Below are 20,088 nucleotides of genomic sequence, written 5' to 3' on the forward strand. Positions count from 1 at the left end.
TATAAATTTTATAAGAGACCACGAAAACGAGCAATGCGAGCAATGCAAGCATGCAATATTCAAATTAAAATTATTTTAGGGAAAATCAATAGCAAGTAAAAAGTCGAGAGACATTAAATTCACTGAATATCCAATTTTTTAAATATTTACAATTAAGTTCTAGTCTTGCGCTCTTTCTTACGATTCTATTACTTTCGTGGCCGCGTTATAACAGAAATTTTAAGTCCCTATTTATTATTTTTATATAATAAAGAAAAGCAATGTTTACTATTGATTAAAACCAGAATTATCAGCTATCTAACTGCCAGCGAGGCTACGAATAACCTGCAAGAGAACGGTCTTTCTCGCGTCGACATATTTTTCCGTCCAAATATTTGGCATCATCGCCGGCACAGCGTATTGTAGAGATCGGAAAGCTGGCGTGTGTTTTTTCGCATTTTTCTATTTAAGGCACGCTTTTCATACATTTGGAAGGTGAAATAATCGACGATGCGCTATATGTGCCTCGGAATTTCCCGGTATATATACCAGGTGCCAAATTATCGTCGACGTAGAAAGCCTGTGGGATTGGAAATAGAGTACCGAGGATCCCGATGGTATCGGTCCATTACCGCCTCAGGATGATGAAAGGCGCCTGGCACAACTATTATTCCGACTAGCAACTGAACGTACGCGGTCCAGCAGTCTTCAATTTCTCAAACGTCTTGCCCATATCGATTGGCTGGGGAGAAATTCGTAAAACAAGGCTACTAGTGCCCACTACCGTCGTCAACGTTGTGCCTCTATAATTTGTCGTTTCGATAGACTACCCGTCGCATCAGCGGAGTTGTGCCCCGGGCGATAAACGTTTATCCATCATTAATGCCTCATGAGTGACCGGATAATTTTGTTTCGTTAAAAATGAACTTCCCAGAATATTGAGGCAACGTAACGGGCGATGTAAAAATTATCTACGGCCACGGCGATGCGCGAAAGGGTCCTCGCGATACTCCCCGTTGTGCCCGCGAATGTATATGTAACGGCGAACGAATCGGCGAGCGGCGGAAAATCGTAAAACGCGAAACTAACGTCGCCATCAGGTAAAGTACTTTTTTTTTACGCTCGTCGTAGCGCACGCCCGCATTTACATATCCATATCCAGGCGAGGTCGGACATGCGAAGAGATCGGAATAACCGGGACACAGCGTCGCTGAAGAATTTACGAGGAGCGGATGGTATTTGACGTCTCGAGCGGGACGCAACGACGTCGTGCCGTCGCCACCTTGCCCGATCGTCCGTCCCGTATATATGCGCGAGCCGTAATCCTTGAATTCCCGATCGTTCTGGCCGGCAACGACAGCACGCGCGCCAACTACCAATCGGCCGATTGACGATGAGAACGAGGAGCCCCGTAAAACCTGAGAGCGCTCGTTGTCGAGATAAGCGCGAGCGCTTCCACTCTTAAATATCCTCCCGCGCGTGGTCACGCCGGCTCGGTCATAATCCATTTAGGCCGGCCACAGCCCTTAAGTTCTTAAAACATTTTCTGTACGGCACGGGGGGAGGGGGGGGGGGCTTAACGGCTTACTACTCCGAGGGGTAATCTGTAAAGTGCCTTGCAAGAGCCGGAACGGAGCGCCTCTTTCAACCCATTAACGGAGCAACTCGATGCCGCGATCGGGCGAGGACTGATCGGTCGAAACGGCCCGGTCACTGCCTCGGAGGATGACTACGGTAATGAGCGCATCTTTTATCGCAAATGTGCGCGAGATTCGTTCAACAGCCTCGATTCGTACCTAAACGCCGTTCCACTCCGAACATCACGGGGTATTCAGACTCGGAGCAGAGGGAAAGTTGGAGTCCAATAAGTCTACCGATATGTACACCGATGCTTCGCAGTGTCAGTAAGGCAGTATCAGTATCGGTAACGATACAATACTGTTGTTGCCGTTTACGGAGCATAAGCGACGCTTAGTTCTTTTATATGCGGAATAATAAATTATTTTAAATAATTTTATTTCAGTTCCCTACGAGTTTAACGAGCGTAATGCTCCCCATAATATTTCTAGCACGTTCGCGAGTTAAATGAGACAAATAAATCCGCGATGCTGCGTATTTTCAGAATCATAACAGACTAACTTTAACTTATCGAAAATTTATTATCTTCATCAGAAATACATTTTTCAGATAGAAAATAATAAATATTTTAATACCGAATCCAAGTTACATAAATGCTATATCTGTCACATGACAAGACCTTGGTTCTTTTGTAGGAGATTCTATTTGCGACGCTATTTGTTTCTTCTATGCTGGCAGTGTTAGAATTTAAAAAACCTATAGAACGTATATGCCAGTGTTTCTGAAGATATTTAAATTAGAATACGTATTTATACCCAAACTTATGAGAAAACATTTAATAAAGCTTCGCATTCCCGCGGCTTCGATTATTCTCATAGCCAGATTATCTAAAATCTAATGCGATAGCCAATGATCGAAGTAATTATTTGCGAAAATATATGCGAGTTACGTAATGATTTAATCAGAAAGTCCGATCGATTAAGGGATGCAGCCGCGGTGCATTTAGGATCAAAAGCGCGCGGGGAAACGGCTAGCTCGATAATCCGGTATGACTCTCGGAAATTCTAGCAGCGTTATCGAACTCTCATACCGACCACTCGTACGGATATCCATACAACACTTCCTACCCTTGTAAGCGATCCCGGATCTAGCGCATACCAATACACTCGCTCAGATTTCCCATGAGTGAGCCGCGTTTGCTGTCTTCTAAGAACAAGTTAACTCGTGAAATTTTATCTTACTTTGACCAACAACGTTATATCGTCGCTGTGATCGTCATTTGTACACTAATCCGAAAGTCGATAATACAAGATGGTTTTTTCAGCTAAACGAATGAGCTAAGAATGAAAAAAATGGAGAGCAGTGTCTCCTACATTTCTAGTATCGGAAATACAGTTTAGATCTAGTGTTTGCAAAAGTGCAGTCTGCAGATTTAACATTTATTGATATCAAAGTTTTCAAAGTTGTCAATTGTCAAGTTTACCACGTTTGTAATACAATTACAAGCTATTTTAGTCCCGGTTTCGAAACAGAACAAAATGACTAAATGTATTCCACATAAACATAATAGACTCCTCGATGCAAATGTCAATTTTACGATACATTTTACGAAACTTGTTACTGATATTCTAACAAAAAGTAGGTAATTCAATTTTTTTATTTCATCTAATGCGAAAAGATCTGATATCTGTGCCGCGTTATTAAAAATAGTCTCAGAACTACGTCTTGCAATTAATTCAACACATACATTTACACGCCGTAAATAAAGTGATCAATATACAATTATAAAAACACGCGACGTGGCCGACGAGTTAACCTTTTCGAGACGGCAAAGTCTAAGCAATATTGATCTCGGAGTAACCAGACTAGCGGACTAATATTTCACAGCGCCCTGTAATTACGTATTATTTACTAACTGGCGACACTGGGGTCGTATGAACTCAATTTGTTCGCACCTCCGCGTGCAGCGCTAATTTACCACTCGTTAGGGAAGGCGTACAATGAGACACGCATTATTTGACAGAGACTCGGCTGAGAGAAAGTCACCCAGCGCGTGAGTCTTTTAAAGAAAAGCCTCGTCGAAAATACGCGACCGACACCAACAAAAATTATTTTGTAGCACGCTACGCGTTGCAACAAGCTGTCTAAAAATCTACGAATCCGCACGTAGCGCATGTTGGTTTGTGATCGCGAATCGAACTTCCTCGAACACATTTGCAGCTTTCTTTTTCATCGCCCGAGGCACGTATCGCGCGAGAATATTAAAGTTTTAAACGCGTAAATGTATTCAATAGGTTACTTCGTTATCCGCATTATCGTTCGAATCAAACTGTATTTATTTTAAATGAAAATTTGATCTTTATTGACATCGCATGCGGACTGCAACATAGTTTTCGACGCGGAATGCATTTTCGTAAAGTTATCGTTTATTCATGAACAATTTATGCTCGATGCATTAATCGAATTTGTTTCGGTCGTTTTGCATCTTTTCGTTTTGCCAAATCTAATTTTATAAACATTTATTTATTAAACTTAAATAATTACGGATGACAAGATTTTATATAATTAAGTTCTCAGATCATCACATGTAATAAAATCTCGTATCCTGTAGTTGATTTGTTTCATTCAGCTTATTTTAGTTAGCTTCAATTATATTAATTTGTTCAATCTAGTTTATAATTTAATGTTTCTGTGTTTTAACCGAATCAGACGAGATGGTGCTCGGATATACAATACAAAAGTTAAAAAGAACAAAAGTCTGCAGTTAAAATAGACAGTTGCTGAAACGTCTGTTAAGCGTCCAATTTATGTATTCGAATAGAATTTCGCATATCACTTTCGTTATTTCAACAAGTACATATGTCGCTAATTTTTCACTTTAAATACATAAAATATAAAAACGTATACTGACATACATACGCATATACGCATAATATTGCTCAGTGTGTAAGAGAAAGTTCTATCAAAGGAAGAGAATACATTGTGAGGGAGTTACACGAGGAAATATGAATCTCAGCGAAAGAAACGTGTGCGGACCAGAAGCGAATAAGTGCGCGCGTTAAAAAAAAAATTAAATGCGTCTAAATGAATGTAAAAGAATAATTATCTCTTTCTCCGTATTGCATCGCTTTGCATCCAAGATGATACAACGAGAATAACTGTGCCATTCCAAATCGCGCAAGCGCAGCGAAATAGATCTGACAATCTCGCCGTCGATCGGGGATAAATTTTTGCAACGACAGGGCGATATTAAAAAGCCAAAAATAAAATGCGTTTAAATAAATGAAAAAGAATAATTATCTCTTTCTCCGTATTGCATCGCTTTGCATCCAAGATGACACAACGAGAATAACACTGTGCCATTCGAATCGCGCAAGCGCAGGGAAGTAGATCTGATAATCTCGCCGTCGATCGGAGATAAATTCTTAAAACGACAGGGCGATATTAACGAGGTGTTAAGGAATGCCTCCCCGTGTTCAGTTTCTAATAGGAGTCTAAAAGCGTTTCGCTCCGGCCACGCATACCCCATCCGAGCTGCCTCGGAACTCAATCACGCGACGCGCAGACGCGGCTAACGATTCCCGGGTGCTTTGTAACACGACACGGGGCCTATATCATGCCAAAGTATTTATCTTGAAAGCGCCAGCACGCTTGACCGCCACTAATATCCCACTAATCCACTTTGCACAATCTTCCCTCGTACATAATCCCAGGCACTCCGCCCATAGATCATAAACACTTCCGTGCGGCTTGTACATTCCCCGCGCCTAACCCGTTTGCGGTCTCGTCCCGGAGACCGTTTAAAACATGCCATTATCATCGACCCCGCGCGTTGCACGTTTCGAAGGGCGCAATTCGTTTCCAGGCGCATTAATATTTGCACGCGTGAGACTTTAGACACGGGGAACCTATACAAATGCGACCGAATTTATTCTACAACGGCGACTTATTCAGCGATAATTAAACTTCAATGGCAATGTAACACTCGTTCAAGGTATTTAAAAAATTAGGAAAACGCCCATCTTTTTCAAAGTACCATTTTTCAATCCACTCATTAGAACATTAAAATACTCTATTTAATATTCTTAAGACGCTTTTTATAGATCTATTACTTCGGATTAAACTAAAAGATATTTGGACTCACTGATACGATGCGCAGCGGCGAAGTTGTAGACTGCGATCTACGTTGACCTGTAAAACACGAATGGACTCGAATTATAACAGCGCCTCAAATAATTAAGATTGCGGAAAATAATTATTGCGCGCGCGAAATAAATAATTTACATCGAATAACAAGCAGATAGCTAATGGATTACTTACCCTGGGTTGCTTCGCCGTCGCCTGATGCCTCCCCGGGCCTCCTCCTCCTCTCGTGTTTCTCCCCTGCAGCATCTTCGTGGCACACACACACTCACTCGCGAAAACTCACGACCTCACGCACATTAATCACTGTAGCACAATGGTGACACAATATTTTACACGATATCCCCGCGAACCGAGTCCTCGCGGCGAGCGATCTCGTTTGGCGTCGCGTGGTACCTGTCGCGATCGTATTGCGCGTGATAATGAGACGACACACGGAGCGATTTACACCGCTACTTGCCCGCACGAGCTTCAATGTGCGACTAATAACGCGACGATCTTGCGTCCGTTACAGCGCGCTACACGTCGCAAACAACTATCAAAGCCGCGCGCCCGTCGACTGTACTTTACCGCGTTCTGAAATGTTACACACTGTAGAACAGAGCCAAATAAAATGCGTTTAAATACGACAGATATTCTGCCTTCGCAATTTTTGCGCGTTAATAATTAGAAAACGGTGAATACGCATTACGACTTTTCGTCACTTCACTCGATCCGGCGATTCATGTATCATCCACGCACTCCGTAAACGATGATAGCGAGACGACACACGGATTTACACCGCACACGGATTTACACCGCTACTTGCCCGCACGAGCTTCAATGTGCGACTGATAACGCGACGATCTTGTGTCCGTTATAGCGTGCTACACGTCGCAAACAACTATCAAAGCCGCGCGCCCGTCGACTGTACTTTACCGCGTTCTGAAATGTTACACACTGTAGAACAGAGCCAAATAAAATGCGTTTAAATGCGACAGATATTCTGCGCTTGCAACGTTTGCGCGTTAATAATTAGAAAACGGTGAATACGCATTGCGCTTTTCGTCAATTATTCACTCGATTCGTGTATCAACCACGCACTCAGTCCGTAAACGACGATAATGAGACGACACACGGAGCGAAATACACCGCTACCTGCCCGCCCGAGCTTCAATGTGCGACTGATAGCAGCGGTGACCTTGCGACCGTTACAGCGCGCTATACGTTGTAAAAACTATCCAAGCCGCACGCCCCTCAATTGTACGTTGCCGTTTTGAAATGTTATACATCGTAGGACAAAAATACGACAAACATTTTGCCTTTGCAACGTTTGCGCGTTAATAATTAGAAGACGGTGAATGCGCATTGCGACTTTTCGTCACTTATTCACTCGATTCGGCGATTCGTGTATCAACCGCGCTCTCAGTTCGTAAACGGTGACACAAATTACTCGAATCGACGAAAAATGTGAAGCGCGACAAGAGATACATTCGGATTAAAGAAATAATAACTTTGTTAATACGTACTGTATGGACAATAATTTGTAAGTCCCTATTCTTAATTCGACTGAAAATTGATCACGAAATATCTACTGAAATGATAAATAAGCGTCATCTCGAAACCATTTCTTAGGAATTAATTATCTGCGTGAATTACTAATCACTAATTGCCCCGAGAGTAATTAATTTTGATGAATAAGCATTAAATCTAACATTTGAATATAATAACATTTTGCCCTGCTTTGGTGAGAAAGAACATATGTAATTTAATTCGTTATTATTGCTTTTTTTCAAATTGTCATGTACCGAGAAGAATAAAATTCGCTACGTGTATACGTGTGTGATTTTGATAAATCAAGAAAATTAAATTAATTTGCTACAAAAACATGGTCCAGTTTTATGATTCATTAAAGTTACACAATAACAGTTTCATAATTTTTGAGATATATTATGTATATAAATAACAAATATATATATATAGTGATAATGAATTAATTGCCATTTCCCGATAAAAACAAAGACAAATTTTATTCTTCAAATTTATATTTATATTCCATGTGATAATTCTTTCAATCAAATGACGAAATCAGTTGAGCTCTCAATATTATGTAAAAATTACTAAAATATACTCTGTATCTATGATCTACAAACCATTTGAATATACTATACTTGAAACGCATTATAAAACAGATAAATCAATAAAATGTGAAGACATTTTTATTCTCATTTAATTTTTTTTTCATTTTGCAAGGAGCATTCATTGGTATATTTTCTTTTTATTTCTGCAACTTCTTTTTCTGCTTTTCCACGCGGCAAAATGTCCATATTTTTTTTCAGTCATACGCTTTCCCAAAAATGTAATCTTCCAAATGTATAAAATTTATGCTGTTCGTTATTAATGTCGGAACTTTATGGAAATTCATATTTTGAAATGATTGTGTAAAGAAAATTTTTGAAAAATTATAAGCCACGCCTTTTAATTTGAATCAACAATTTTTGTTAACTTTATTAATATATTTTATTTTTAATCTTTTTGCAGTGTGAATATATATTTTCGAAAATGTTTAACTTTGTAAAGTTTCACGATGTATTATACACAAAGGGCAAGTTATCATTTAAAATAATTAAACGATTTGATGTGTTATTAGAATTTCTCTACTTTTAGAATAATTATGTTTTCATAATAAAAATTACGAAGGAGGATATTAATCTTATTATTACCGTATCAGCTGTTTTACGAAAATCTGGTCTGTCTGTTTTACTAAAGAAAGAGAGAGAGAAGGAGAGAACTAATATAATAACTGTACTTGCACAGAAACGTAAATGCGCTTTATTTTAAATGCGCCGGAAATGTATCGCGCAAGCGTGTATTACCTAGCTTGTTATATTCATCGCCTCTTTCCTTTATATAGTATATTGCTTGCCTCGGAATCGCGAATTCTAGAACTAACACGGGTTTCCACGTGCAGAAATATTAAAGTCCTAAGCCTGTACCGGCAGCGCAGTTTACTAATTGCGAGAAAGGGTTGTGCAAAATAGCTCTATAAAATGCACTTGTGAGGAAGTTCTTAAGATAAGAGCCAACGATATTAAAAGGTGTCAAAAGAGTTTTTTTTAATCATTATATAACGCCCTGTTGAAAAGTTAAAATTGATTTCATTCTAATCGGCTTAATTTAGTATCCAATTCGGTTTAATAAACGTCCGACAAAAGTGGAGTGCCATGCTCTTTCTCATTTTATTTGTTCATTCATAACACTAGTAAACATAATTGTTTTCTAATAATTATCTTTTCTTACTAGCCCATTGTTGTGTTGGCGCCCACATGCCTATATCCTATTTCCTTCTAACGGTATCTTTCACGAAGATTTGTGGATAGTTGACTCGTGTACTGATCCCGCCAGCATTGTTTGCCGGCTATGGGTCTTTTCCAAGATCCTTTACAGGTATATAACCAGAGAGGCGAGCAGAAACGTAGAAAGATAGACTGCGACAAGTCCCAGTACGGCGAGACTCGACAATGGGCCCAGAATGACGAGAATTCTGGAGGGGTGACCGCGTATAATCGACAGGTAATAAAACACACTCTAGACACGTCGGAAGATCGCCCGATCGTTCCTATTCTTGTTTTCCTTATTTTTCTCGGCAGGTGAGAAAAGGCGATCTTCTGGCGACAGAGGGAGCAGATCAGGACAAGAGATCTCGAGTATTGTACCTCGTAGATTACAAGCTCCGTTTCATTCCCTCAGCGGTTTACTCGCGTCCTCGAAACGGGATGGAGAATTGTGTGCGAGGCAGAGAAACTCTCGTAAAGATACGAGAAGGACGCGAGAAAAATATTCAAGAATTATGGAATGTACGCGAACTTTTGAAAGGGAAATAGTTGCTCTTTTCGTGGGAAAATGAGAATAAAGTGGAAACAGTGATTTTAGCGATCAAAAGACTTCTCTTTGCGTGATTTGTCGAATCTCCCGTTGATGGGCGTCGTCGTTATATTTTTCAGTAATATTTCGTTAAAAACGTAAAAGTTTTTTCCCGCGGGATTTAATTAAGCCAAATGTGCGGTTAAAAATCCGTTATAATGTTCATTTCGATACAATATATATATATATATGAGAATATATGCACGTGCTGGGAGATAATTAATAATAACACCTGCACAATATTTGAATGGGAATAAAACATGTTTATCGATAGTTAAAAAATTAGAGTGGAAGTTGCGTTCAAAACATTTAACGAGCTCCGTGAATAAATCCGTGAACCATAAATGGGTGCATCGCATACCCCGATAAATCCCCTGGCTCTGAAACTCGCGAACGCCAAAAATACGACCGAGTATATGGCCGTTGCTTTCCTTACTTTAGTTCTGCGCTCTCTTCTGAGTTCTTTCGAGACGCTGTTGAAGAAGCGCGGAAGCTCCTCGTTTGTATTGTACGCAATGCAGCTCGCGCTCGTAAGTCTCGAGCAAAGTTTCTGCTATATCAAACAAGGATGCCCCAAAATTCGCGGAACACCGTAGAAAAGCCGTCCTTTGTCGAGCGGCAGATCCGTTGACAGCGATGCCTCGATAGTTCTCAATTGATTTCTACCCCAGAAGTGCCATCGCGTTACAAACAACTGTCGTGTTCCCTCAATTTGTATATTTTAATCAATAACACGTAAGAGTCTGTTAGATTTCCGATAGTTGTATATTTATATCCCTGTAATATTATAATATTTAATTGCCGGTGACATTACTTATGTATTTAGAGAAAACAGCGTTACTGATGTAATGATTTGACCCCTTCTAGAAGTTTGGGCGCCGCTAAATTAATATATAGCGGCGAAAATACATGTACATACAACGTGTACCGAAATCCGAGAACACACACACATATCAAGTACCAAGTCACGAACCGTCGGGCCTCATTCGGTTGTCTAGATTGTATTTAAAATCGCGGTCTAAAATTAAGATATTCTGACATATATTATTGATCCCGGAACAACTGTGGAAGAAATTTATTCGACGAACTATTAAAAAAAAAGATTCCGTAAATGTTATATTCACACGTTAAATATTCATCTATTAATTATCTATTAAAATAGTTCCTATTTTTCACTACTTTTAATTATATTTGGACATGTGCAATTGGCTCAGATAATTTTAAATCATTAAGGAAAATATTACGTTGTCTCCCGCAAATGATATTCTAATATTGTATTTCTTATTCGCGGATATAATAAATAAAAACTTATTTACTAATATCTATATTTAGCAGTTCACATCTTTTTTTTATCTAACTCTAAATCAATGCGAATATAAACCACTTCCCCAAAATGATGGAGAAAAGAAATTTGTGATCGTAATGTCAACTATGTGTCATTATAAACTTAAAAGTTAATTTTGTAGATTCAATCTCGTCGGTAACGTTTGTAAACCCCGAGGAATGGTGATCTTAGACACATGCAGACGAGGCAAAATCTATGGATCTCGTAAAATTAACCGCAGCCAATATAGTTCTATATCTCAAGGCGCTCCGAAAAGCCTGGAAACCGACATTGGTCGACTCGCGTGCACCGGCTGACCTCGTTCCCCTTCAGCCCCCAGACGGGGAGGGGGTGAGTCACGTGGCCACGTCGTTAATTTCGCCGTTCTTGGACTGTAGAGGACGAGGGTGGTGCGCGCAGCGAAAGGACACGAAGACTCCTCTAGCTCTCAGAGACCGCATTCAAAAGTTCGGCCACTCAAAGGGAAATGAGAAAGATATAGCGGCCATCGGCAGATTAAAGTGATGCTCGTGGCCTTTGATCTCCCTCGCGAAACAAGCAAGAGTCTAGGCATAAAATACATCTGGGTCCCAGGAGATCCGACCTGGTTTCCCGTCGTCTCTCAAGTGATCGGAGAAAAAAAGGGAACAATTTTGAAAAAAAGCAACGGGAGACTTAAGTAGCCAAGAGAGGTCTCTTTCTGTTGCTGACCGAGGAACAATCGTGGTCTATGCGGGTGCACCGAGTCGTGCGATAAAATATTGAGTACTCACGAAGACGAAATAGGATTTCTTCATGGTCCTGACAATCTCGTTAAGAAGACTCGTCGACGATGGATCCCTCCTTTCTCACTTGTTAACCGATGTATGGCAACTCCTTGTGCTCACTGCAAGGCTGTTGTCAGAGATCGTCGAGTTCCCACCACGTGCAACTTTCAACCCCTGACGAAGGGCGCATCGAGGAACCCGTCAGGCGTCGACCGCGAGGCAAATTACGATTCTTCTCCTTTCTCACTTACGAATATTTATTTCAACACTTCACCCTCCTGCCCGTCGCGATGTGCACATAACGATCGTCGCGCGTAGCACGTGTCGCGAGCGATTCGCGATGCGCGGTTCAACGACGAACGTGACGAACATCCACAGAGTGGAAACGATGTTAAGACGTAATCTCGGCGAAAATGTTTCGATCGCGATTGTCGAGAGCTCGCGTGGTCTACGGAAACTGCGGACCCCTTCGTTCTGGAGGTGCCTGATCGCGGAACACCTCAACCGCACGTGTGTCCCTGCGTTACCGCTCGATGTCGTCGGGCCGAGGTGCGCGACGCGAGTGTCGGCCTTAAGTCTCGAAAGCGCTTGACGTTGGCGCCCGTGCGGCGTGGTACAAGGTGGGGGATGCAGAGGGGAGATGATCGCCCACCCCTCCCGTCCCTGTTCTCCCACCCTATCTCGACCACCCACGCCACCCCCGTGGAGAACGCCACACTCAACTCCCACGGTTCCGCCGCATCCCACCGCGCTCGCCTCTGTGCACCCATCGACCCCGCGACCACCCACTTCACGTCGGGGTGAGAGTGGAATAAAGTGCCGCCCGGAGGGATGGTAAGGCCGCGCGACGACGCAAAGGAGGCGCGAGGGGTGGAAGAGGAGGAAGAGAAAGGTGGAGGAACGGTGTGCGAAGGGGTGAAAGACGGAGACTAAGAGAGAAAGTATAATCCGCCAAGTTGCAACGATCAAACAAGCGTCGAATTTTTTTTATGCGCTTAGCTATCCTTTTTTTATCTCTTGACTCTGATTTGTGGTTTTTTGTCTCTTCCTTCAAGGGGTGACAGACAGATAGGATAATTGTGGTGCAATCGAATGATAATCGCGCGCAGTCTTTACGGTTACGAGCAATGTTTCCTGGCTATGATGTTTCGTATCCCGCTCTGCGGGAATCGCGGCGTGGCCTCTGAGACCATCCGTCATTCTAGGCGTAATTTGATTTATGTCTGTCGTGGTCTGCGAACCATGTTTCTTTCACGATTTTACTGTCTAACTATTAGCAGCGCAGTGTGTTCGAGGCTTCTATAATTATATCAAATAAGTTTCACTATTTTAGACAAAAACAAGAAAATAATATTGTTATATTTTTAAAAAAGTCTGACATTAATATTATATTTTACTAACGTATATTTATGTTTTAAATGTCAAGTGTGCATATTATTATATGTTAGCGATATGATACGATTTTTATATTTTTTAAAATCTAAGATATCGTCTTGATAAATTACATTTTTAACCAATATTATATCATGGTTTTGCGACGTTACAAACCGAATCCGAGTAAGTCTTGTGTTTTCATATATTTTTAATAGATTTAGCCCTGCTGTTATAAATTTTGTTTCAAATGTTAAAATGATCAAACGTAAAGGGAATAAAAATTATGAGCCTTAAAGGCTCATCATCGATACCCGTTTCATACGTTTCACTTTACACGCATTCCTATGTATTGTAATTAATAACAGCCTTTTATACCGCCCGCTTTTATAATAATGAAACCTCAAAGCGCAGCAATATTCCAAACTCGTCTCGTATAACAACGTTCGGGGACGACATTGCGAGTGCTATACGTTACTAATATGCAAAACGGGCAGAATATGAAAATTGGGAATGTTATGACGTCAGAAGGCTCGCGTTGCGATTTGGCGAAATCACCCCGCGGTCATTGCGGTTGGACCTTAAGTCCACTTTATGTGCACGCGTGTACATTCCAAAACCAGCAAGAGGAGGGTTAACTTATCTCGAGGATTGGTTCTAGCCGCTGTGTACACCGCACGGATCCTCCCCCGTAATTAATTCTTATTAAATAGCTCTGGGCTTCCAGAAAAAATGGTACAAGTGAGGAATAGAGAAGTTAAACAAAGTGAAGACAAGAAAAACGTAAAATTCCCGTTTTACTTTGCAATTTACCTATATGTCTCTCGCAAGTAAATTAAATTGAAATAAACTCACTTTTTTTCCCTCGCGAGCAACGGATCTTACGTATTCTCAATGTATGAAATCTGCCTACAGCATATATAACTTGTACTATTTACTTTTAAACATTTTTGTGATGAAATATATTGAAAATTGTTTTATATAAACGTATGACGGAATACACATATGCAAAGAGACAAGAACAAATATTATACAACGTTGAAAATGCTCCTCGACAGGTTTGCTCCTCGTCAGTTTTATAAAGTGTCCATAGCGGAAAATAATGTTATTTTATTTCATATGTGTGCTGTTTATATTCTAGGTCCTTTACCCTCCTTTCCCTGTTTTGAAACGTAAAACTGCTGTACACGAAATTTTATCCACTAACAGGTAGATAAAAACAGGTTGACCAGAGAGCGGGATAGTCAATACATTGAAAATATTTGAATTTGGTGAAAATGTAACAGATATTTTAAACCTTTTTTTTACTTGCCATTTTAGTGAAAAATTGCGGTAAGAATAAACGAGTTATACTAACTATAAAATTGCAATCAATTTTGTATATATTTTATATGTATTTTGCATTCCCGAGGTTTATACAATAAATTTAAATTGTTTATGTATCCTAGTTTTTCACACGATTGCATAAAACATTCGCCTATTGAGCTAAAATAATTTATAAATAACATTTAATTTATATAAATGTTACGTATATTTTTATTAATAAAATAATTACTTCAATTAATATGTGGACATTTAAAGTTTAAGCAATTGCATAATATATAGTCGTTTTTAAACTTGTATACTCGAGAGCAAGATTTTTTTAATAATTTCCCCCATTCAGCAATATGAATTCGTGATAACAAAACTCTCTCTGATACATTATAAGTGTACCAATTTCTCGATAAACATTTCTTTCACAGGGAATACGTTTATTACTTGATAATCAATGGTGCAACCACAAAATTTTATCGCGATTGAAGACACGTAAGCGTAGCTGATTATCGTATTAGGGAAAATGCCCGATGAAATAAATATGATATTTCGAGGCACACGAATTCTCCCGATTTTCCGAGAGGATTTTATCCTCAGTCTGATAGCGAATGGATTCGTGTCACGGGGACGGGATTTATCGACGCTGAAAATTCACCGCCGCACTACAACTAACGACAATTATCCGAAAAGTTGCCAACATGTCAAAAATGAGCAACACAAGGGATTGTTATCGCGTTGCGTGCTACGTACTGCATGTTTGATGAACGTTAATCGAAATGCTGAATCGAATGTGTATACCCAATCTATCAGTGTATACGTAGTCGGTCAATACGTCCTACAAAGCGAATAATCTTTTGTTAAGATATATTTCAATCGGTCTATTTTAACATAAATAACAAAACGACACTAAAAATATAAAAGCAAGTTTTGTTTTAATATCGTAGAATTTTAATGTCATAGAATTAAATGACAATAAATTATTTTCTAGCTTCTTCAAAAAATTCCTCTCTTCCCATCTATTGTTGCAGAGCAATATAAACTTTATTATAAAAGAATTATAAATAAAACAAAAGTGTTTAAAATAAGCGCTATACACATACATTGATTGTATAGCGTTTTCTCAAAAACCAAATACTGTAAGTAAAAACGTATTCTGTAAAGACTGAAGATATTCTTTATATCGTTTTTGTAACACTTGCCCATGTATAAAATTATTGTAATTCATGTACCTAATATTAGATTTTTAGCCATGGAAATACTCAAGGAAAATACTCAAGGCGTTAAGTAACATTAACACAATTAAACACAAAAACTATGATCATATATCTGTATTCATAGCAGACTTATCGCGTAAATTTGCTCTTTTGCACGGATATGTAGGAGTCACGCGCCCTTTTAGTAATTCACACTATTTTATAGAAATGTATGTGAGTACGTGTCAACACTCATTATATAATAAAACAGTAGAAAGCAATGGACGAAAACATGTAGCTTATAGAGATTTTACACTGACAGATATTTCTCAATAAATCTATTATGTGTGAATGCATATGTATAATAATAGCAAGATTAATCTCTTATTATAATTTCTAACAAAATGACGAACGTGAAAACATATTTTCCTCGAGCGTTATGACTAGAAATCTGGTTATCTTGATAAGTTTAATCGGTACATGAAATAGAATTTTACATAATTAGAATTTATATTTTATAAACAAAGAGCATTTCAGTGGCTGAAGGCTAAAAACAAGTTAAAAACATACTGTTATCGTAAACAAATGAATCCCAAATGAAGAGGAACTGTAAGGAAAAGTATCTACCTAACTTTGAAAAATGCGTATATACGCAAGGAAACGTATGAAAATCGAAACGTTTTAAGGCCTTTGACGTCCCTAAGGCACTCAGGCCGAGCCATTCCACCACAGGGGTGAGATAAACGCCGGCTGAGTAGGGGTCCCCGCCAATTCCGTATAAAACCGTCTCGCTGCTTCCGGCATATTTATTTCGATGAAAGGCCTCGCGGTAACGGCTCGTGCATTACGGTGACGAGCGCGCCTTCCGGAAACAAAAAGTCGGAAAAGCATCAGAATGAAGGCGTACCCACCCGTTCATTGTGCGCGAGCAGAATGGAAAAAACGAGACAACCGTGTTAAATCCCGACGACGAGCGCTCAAAGAACGTCAGAGTCGTCCGGCAAAGAGTCCTCCATTTATTTATGGACGGCGATAAGTCGTAGATTGCGAAGTACTGTGATTGCGGAGCAAAAGGAGACATCGAGTGCGCGGGCAATCGATTTAACGTTCTTATCACTGAAAAATATCGGTATATTCCGCGTGATATACGCGCGATCGACTATGCGCGTCAATTATTTCGAAGCGACGTACGCAACGTAAATCTACAATTTGTTTTTACTTTTCAACATAAATCAGATGTTAGTTCTTAAACAAATAATCCATTTCAATGTCAAGAGCTTAGAATTCGGAAAAGTTGCACATATTATAATATTCGAAGATGCTAATTAAATTATTTTATATTATATGTAAAGAAGATTACATATTATTGTGATGTACCCCGAGGTGCTTTCCGCTTGGAGTAAATTCCGACGTACGGACAGAGCGGCGCAAAGCATCGCTGCTGAATGCGAACATTAAACACATAGGATGGACTTACCCTATAAGCGCGTATGACCAATGAGCTCCCTATTCGACGGTGCGATCCTCCAGGCTCCTGTATTCGAGTACCTATTCGTCCTGCTTTATTCTATCCTCTTGACCAGGTGCGCAAGCGTTTGGCACAGCTTTCTTATTTAGGCGTGTATTCGGCCAAGTGGATCTGTAAGAAAACACGGGTCGCTCGGAGTTTACACTGACACACATTGTGCGCAAATAAAAGTTTACGGTTTAAAGAGGATGCCCAAGCACTCGAGAATGTAGCCAAGTCTGACAAGCTTTAACTTGAAGCAATAATCGTCAAGTAGCCCAGGCGAGAGTTCTTACAAATTGTGTGTACAGCGAGATGCAAAACTGGCAATACATAATTTATAGATCTCTCTGCTTGCCGATGAGGCGATATTCATGATAACATTTACAACTTGGTATTTTCGCGCAATACCGTCTATAATTTTAATCGCACATTCAAAAGGGAATCTTCTGCTATTAATATATTTCAATGGAAATAGTTTGATTACTTCTAAAAGATTGCAGTAATTTTTTTCACGTAACGTAATCGCAAAAATATTAAATTTTTAAATATTTTATTCACAATAAATTGTATATGTATTTATAATATCGCAATGTCATAGTAAAATAATTTTTTATTGAACCACGTAAACGTATAATCACTCGACATTTCCATCTCTAGAAATAGACGCGTGTCTGAGGGTTTTAGAAAATAGATTAATGAAGAGAAATTAGAGAGAGGGGGAGAGAAAGAGAATTTTTGGGTAAGACTTTAAATATAGATTTTAAATATAGAAATCCCAAAACACGAATCACGTGAAAATAGTTAATAAATCATATATCTCGATTTCGAATACAATTCGAATCACTCCGCTCGTTTCAGAGCCACGCATTTTTTTTTTGTAAAATGGTGAATGCGAGGAATTGATTGGCCCCGCGGGACCAAATTGATGCTGTCAATGGAGGCGGAACGTACGGGGGACTGTGATGGAGGAATTTTGGATTCGTGTCGGCGACGCCGCGCCGTCGCGCGTAGGTAAGGTGACTTGTCGCGCGCGTGTTTCCTGACAAATCGCGCGCGGCCAAATCCGTGATTTTAAAATGCAGCTGTTCCGCACACGTGCGCGGCATAAACGGCGGCATTATATGCGCAAACGTGTGTTCCGGTATGTGCAACAAGACGCGCACGTGCCCGTCGCGTTGCGCGGCATAGGTGAAGCTTCACGCCGGCCGGGCCGCGCGACGTATAACCGCGCGCGGTCGGATAACACAAAGAGGGGCTCTATTGTTCGTCGTATCTCGCTGACAGCACGCGCCAGATTTCTCATAGACGGAACAGGTTGTCCGGATAAGTGAATTTCCGCCGGTGAACTCATTCGAGGATTACGAGGCTTTCGAGAAAGCCCTTCGCCACGCAAAGTTAAGATCTTGAAAAGATCAACGTAGTTGTGCGATCAGGTATAATCTGACATCTTTCTCTGGTGATGTATGTGCAATAGGAAAAACAAAATTTCTATAAATAATGTAGAAAGGTAATTGTTTTCTTCCAAGTATTCGTAAAGCGCTTCTGTTGAACGATTCAATGCCTATACACATTTAACATTTAAATCCTTCTAACATTGAAACATTCTTTAAGATGCCATAATTACGCAAACTGTATATTATTAATGTTTCATAGGCTACCGAATAACAATGAAAACATCGCGGATGAAATAAACCGAGATTTTTAAAGCATTCAAAGCAATTTCTCTGTAGAAACGGCAACTACCTTTGTCTCTCCACTTTACACGCTTTTATCTTCTACCGGAAAAATAGCGCGGACGTGGAAAACGTAAAAGGCCACGGATAGTAACGGGTCTAGGGTCATTTCTGACGTTTACAAAACGTTTCGCTTAAAATGAAAGGTAGCATAAACGGTCTTGCGTTTTTACAAAAGTTAGTTACATTCAAACTGCCAAATATTAGCTCAGAAAGAAGACAAATTTACCTCTTGCGAAGTTTCACCCGAGCACACTTTCCTTCAAGAGCATCTAGTATGTAGTCTAAATTTAACGTACGCTTCGTGGTTAATAAAGTGGGCGTGCTACGCGTAACACGCGATCAAACGCGTAGATACCTTGAGTTAATTATGTAATATTTCCTCGTAGACTAGTGTAATCCTGAATTTCAAATTGCGATCTTACATAGCGTCGATCAACGCAACCTGCTAACTTACAATCTGATTTTGGTCTCGTAGCGATTAAAGCAATCTGTCAGGTATTCCGCAATTTTATCAAAATCTTGAGTTAATTTATTCGCGCGACACATTTATTTTATGTCGTTACAAAAATATTAATTCGCGACACGTACACGACTACTGATGCCCGCGAGTGCACCAAATAAAAAGATTTCTCATTAATTTGATATCCCATTATAAAAACTTGAATTACAATAATAATATATTAATAATATATTAATAAAATCGTATTTATTACTATACGTTTATGCGCATTTATGTTATATTAACGAGACCCTGATTCGACGCGCTACTCGAATGACGCACGTGATGTTCGATATCGACAAAGTAAAATTGGATAAAGAGTAAGATGAATATTCCTGCCGGCGGTGTATTTATGGCGCAAACCTCGGATTCGCTGTCCTCGGACTCGTTAGCGAGCCGATTCATAATAAAGGACATCCGTTCTTTTCTCGAGCGCATTTACCGGCCGTTCCTCGATTAGACTCCTCTCACCAGCGAGGAACCACTCAGGGCACGGACATTTTCAAGATTTAGCTCGCTAATTAACGCGGCCGATGTCGCGATGTCACTCCTTCGACTACACTCTCTCGTGAGTGTAGTCCAGTGCTATACGAAACACTTGACTGACAGTACTTGAAAATTTCGCGTTTCGGCTGAAATAAAGAACGTCGCAGCATAGTAAAGTACAAATGTACGGAACGTCAAATCGTACTGTACACATGTACGTTTTTTTTTTAATCAAAGCGCTTGAAACTATTTGATTCTTATATTTCTTTTATGTTAAGGTAGTTG

The 20,088-nt window shown here is 39.9% G+C and overlaps 1 protein-coding gene across 5 annotated transcripts in view; it reads right to left on the reverse strand.

Annotated features, from left to right (window-relative positions):
* LOC105568359 (ADAMTS-like protein 3) overlaps nucleotides 1-12,255 on the reverse strand; it is a 197,446-nt gene extending 185,191 nt beyond the window's left edge. For 4 of the 5 annotated variants that reach the window (XM_012023982.1, XM_012023980.1, XM_012023978.1 and 1 more), the window contains exon 1: nucleotides 11,701-12,255. In XM_012023982.1, coding sequence (XP_011879372.1) covers nucleotides 11,701-11,724 — 24 coding nt within the window. In that variant the 5' untranslated portion in view covers nucleotides 11,725-12,255. Of the gene's footprint in view, nucleotides 1-5,701; nucleotides 5,749-5,877; nucleotides 5,965-11,700 lie in introns of those variants that run through there. The other variant, XM_012023981.1, reaches the window with a different exon arrangement.
* Between the last annotated feature and the right edge of the window lie 7,833 nt (nucleotides 12,256-20,088).

Source organism: Vollenhovia emeryi, unplaced genomic scaffold (assembly GCF_000949405.1).
Source record: "Vollenhovia emeryi isolate VEMERY1.0 unplaced genomic scaffold, V.emery_V1.0 DF939130.1, whole genome shotgun sequence".
Lineage (NCBI taxonomy): Eukaryota > Metazoa > Arthropoda > Insecta > Hymenoptera > Formicidae > Vollenhovia > Vollenhovia emeryi.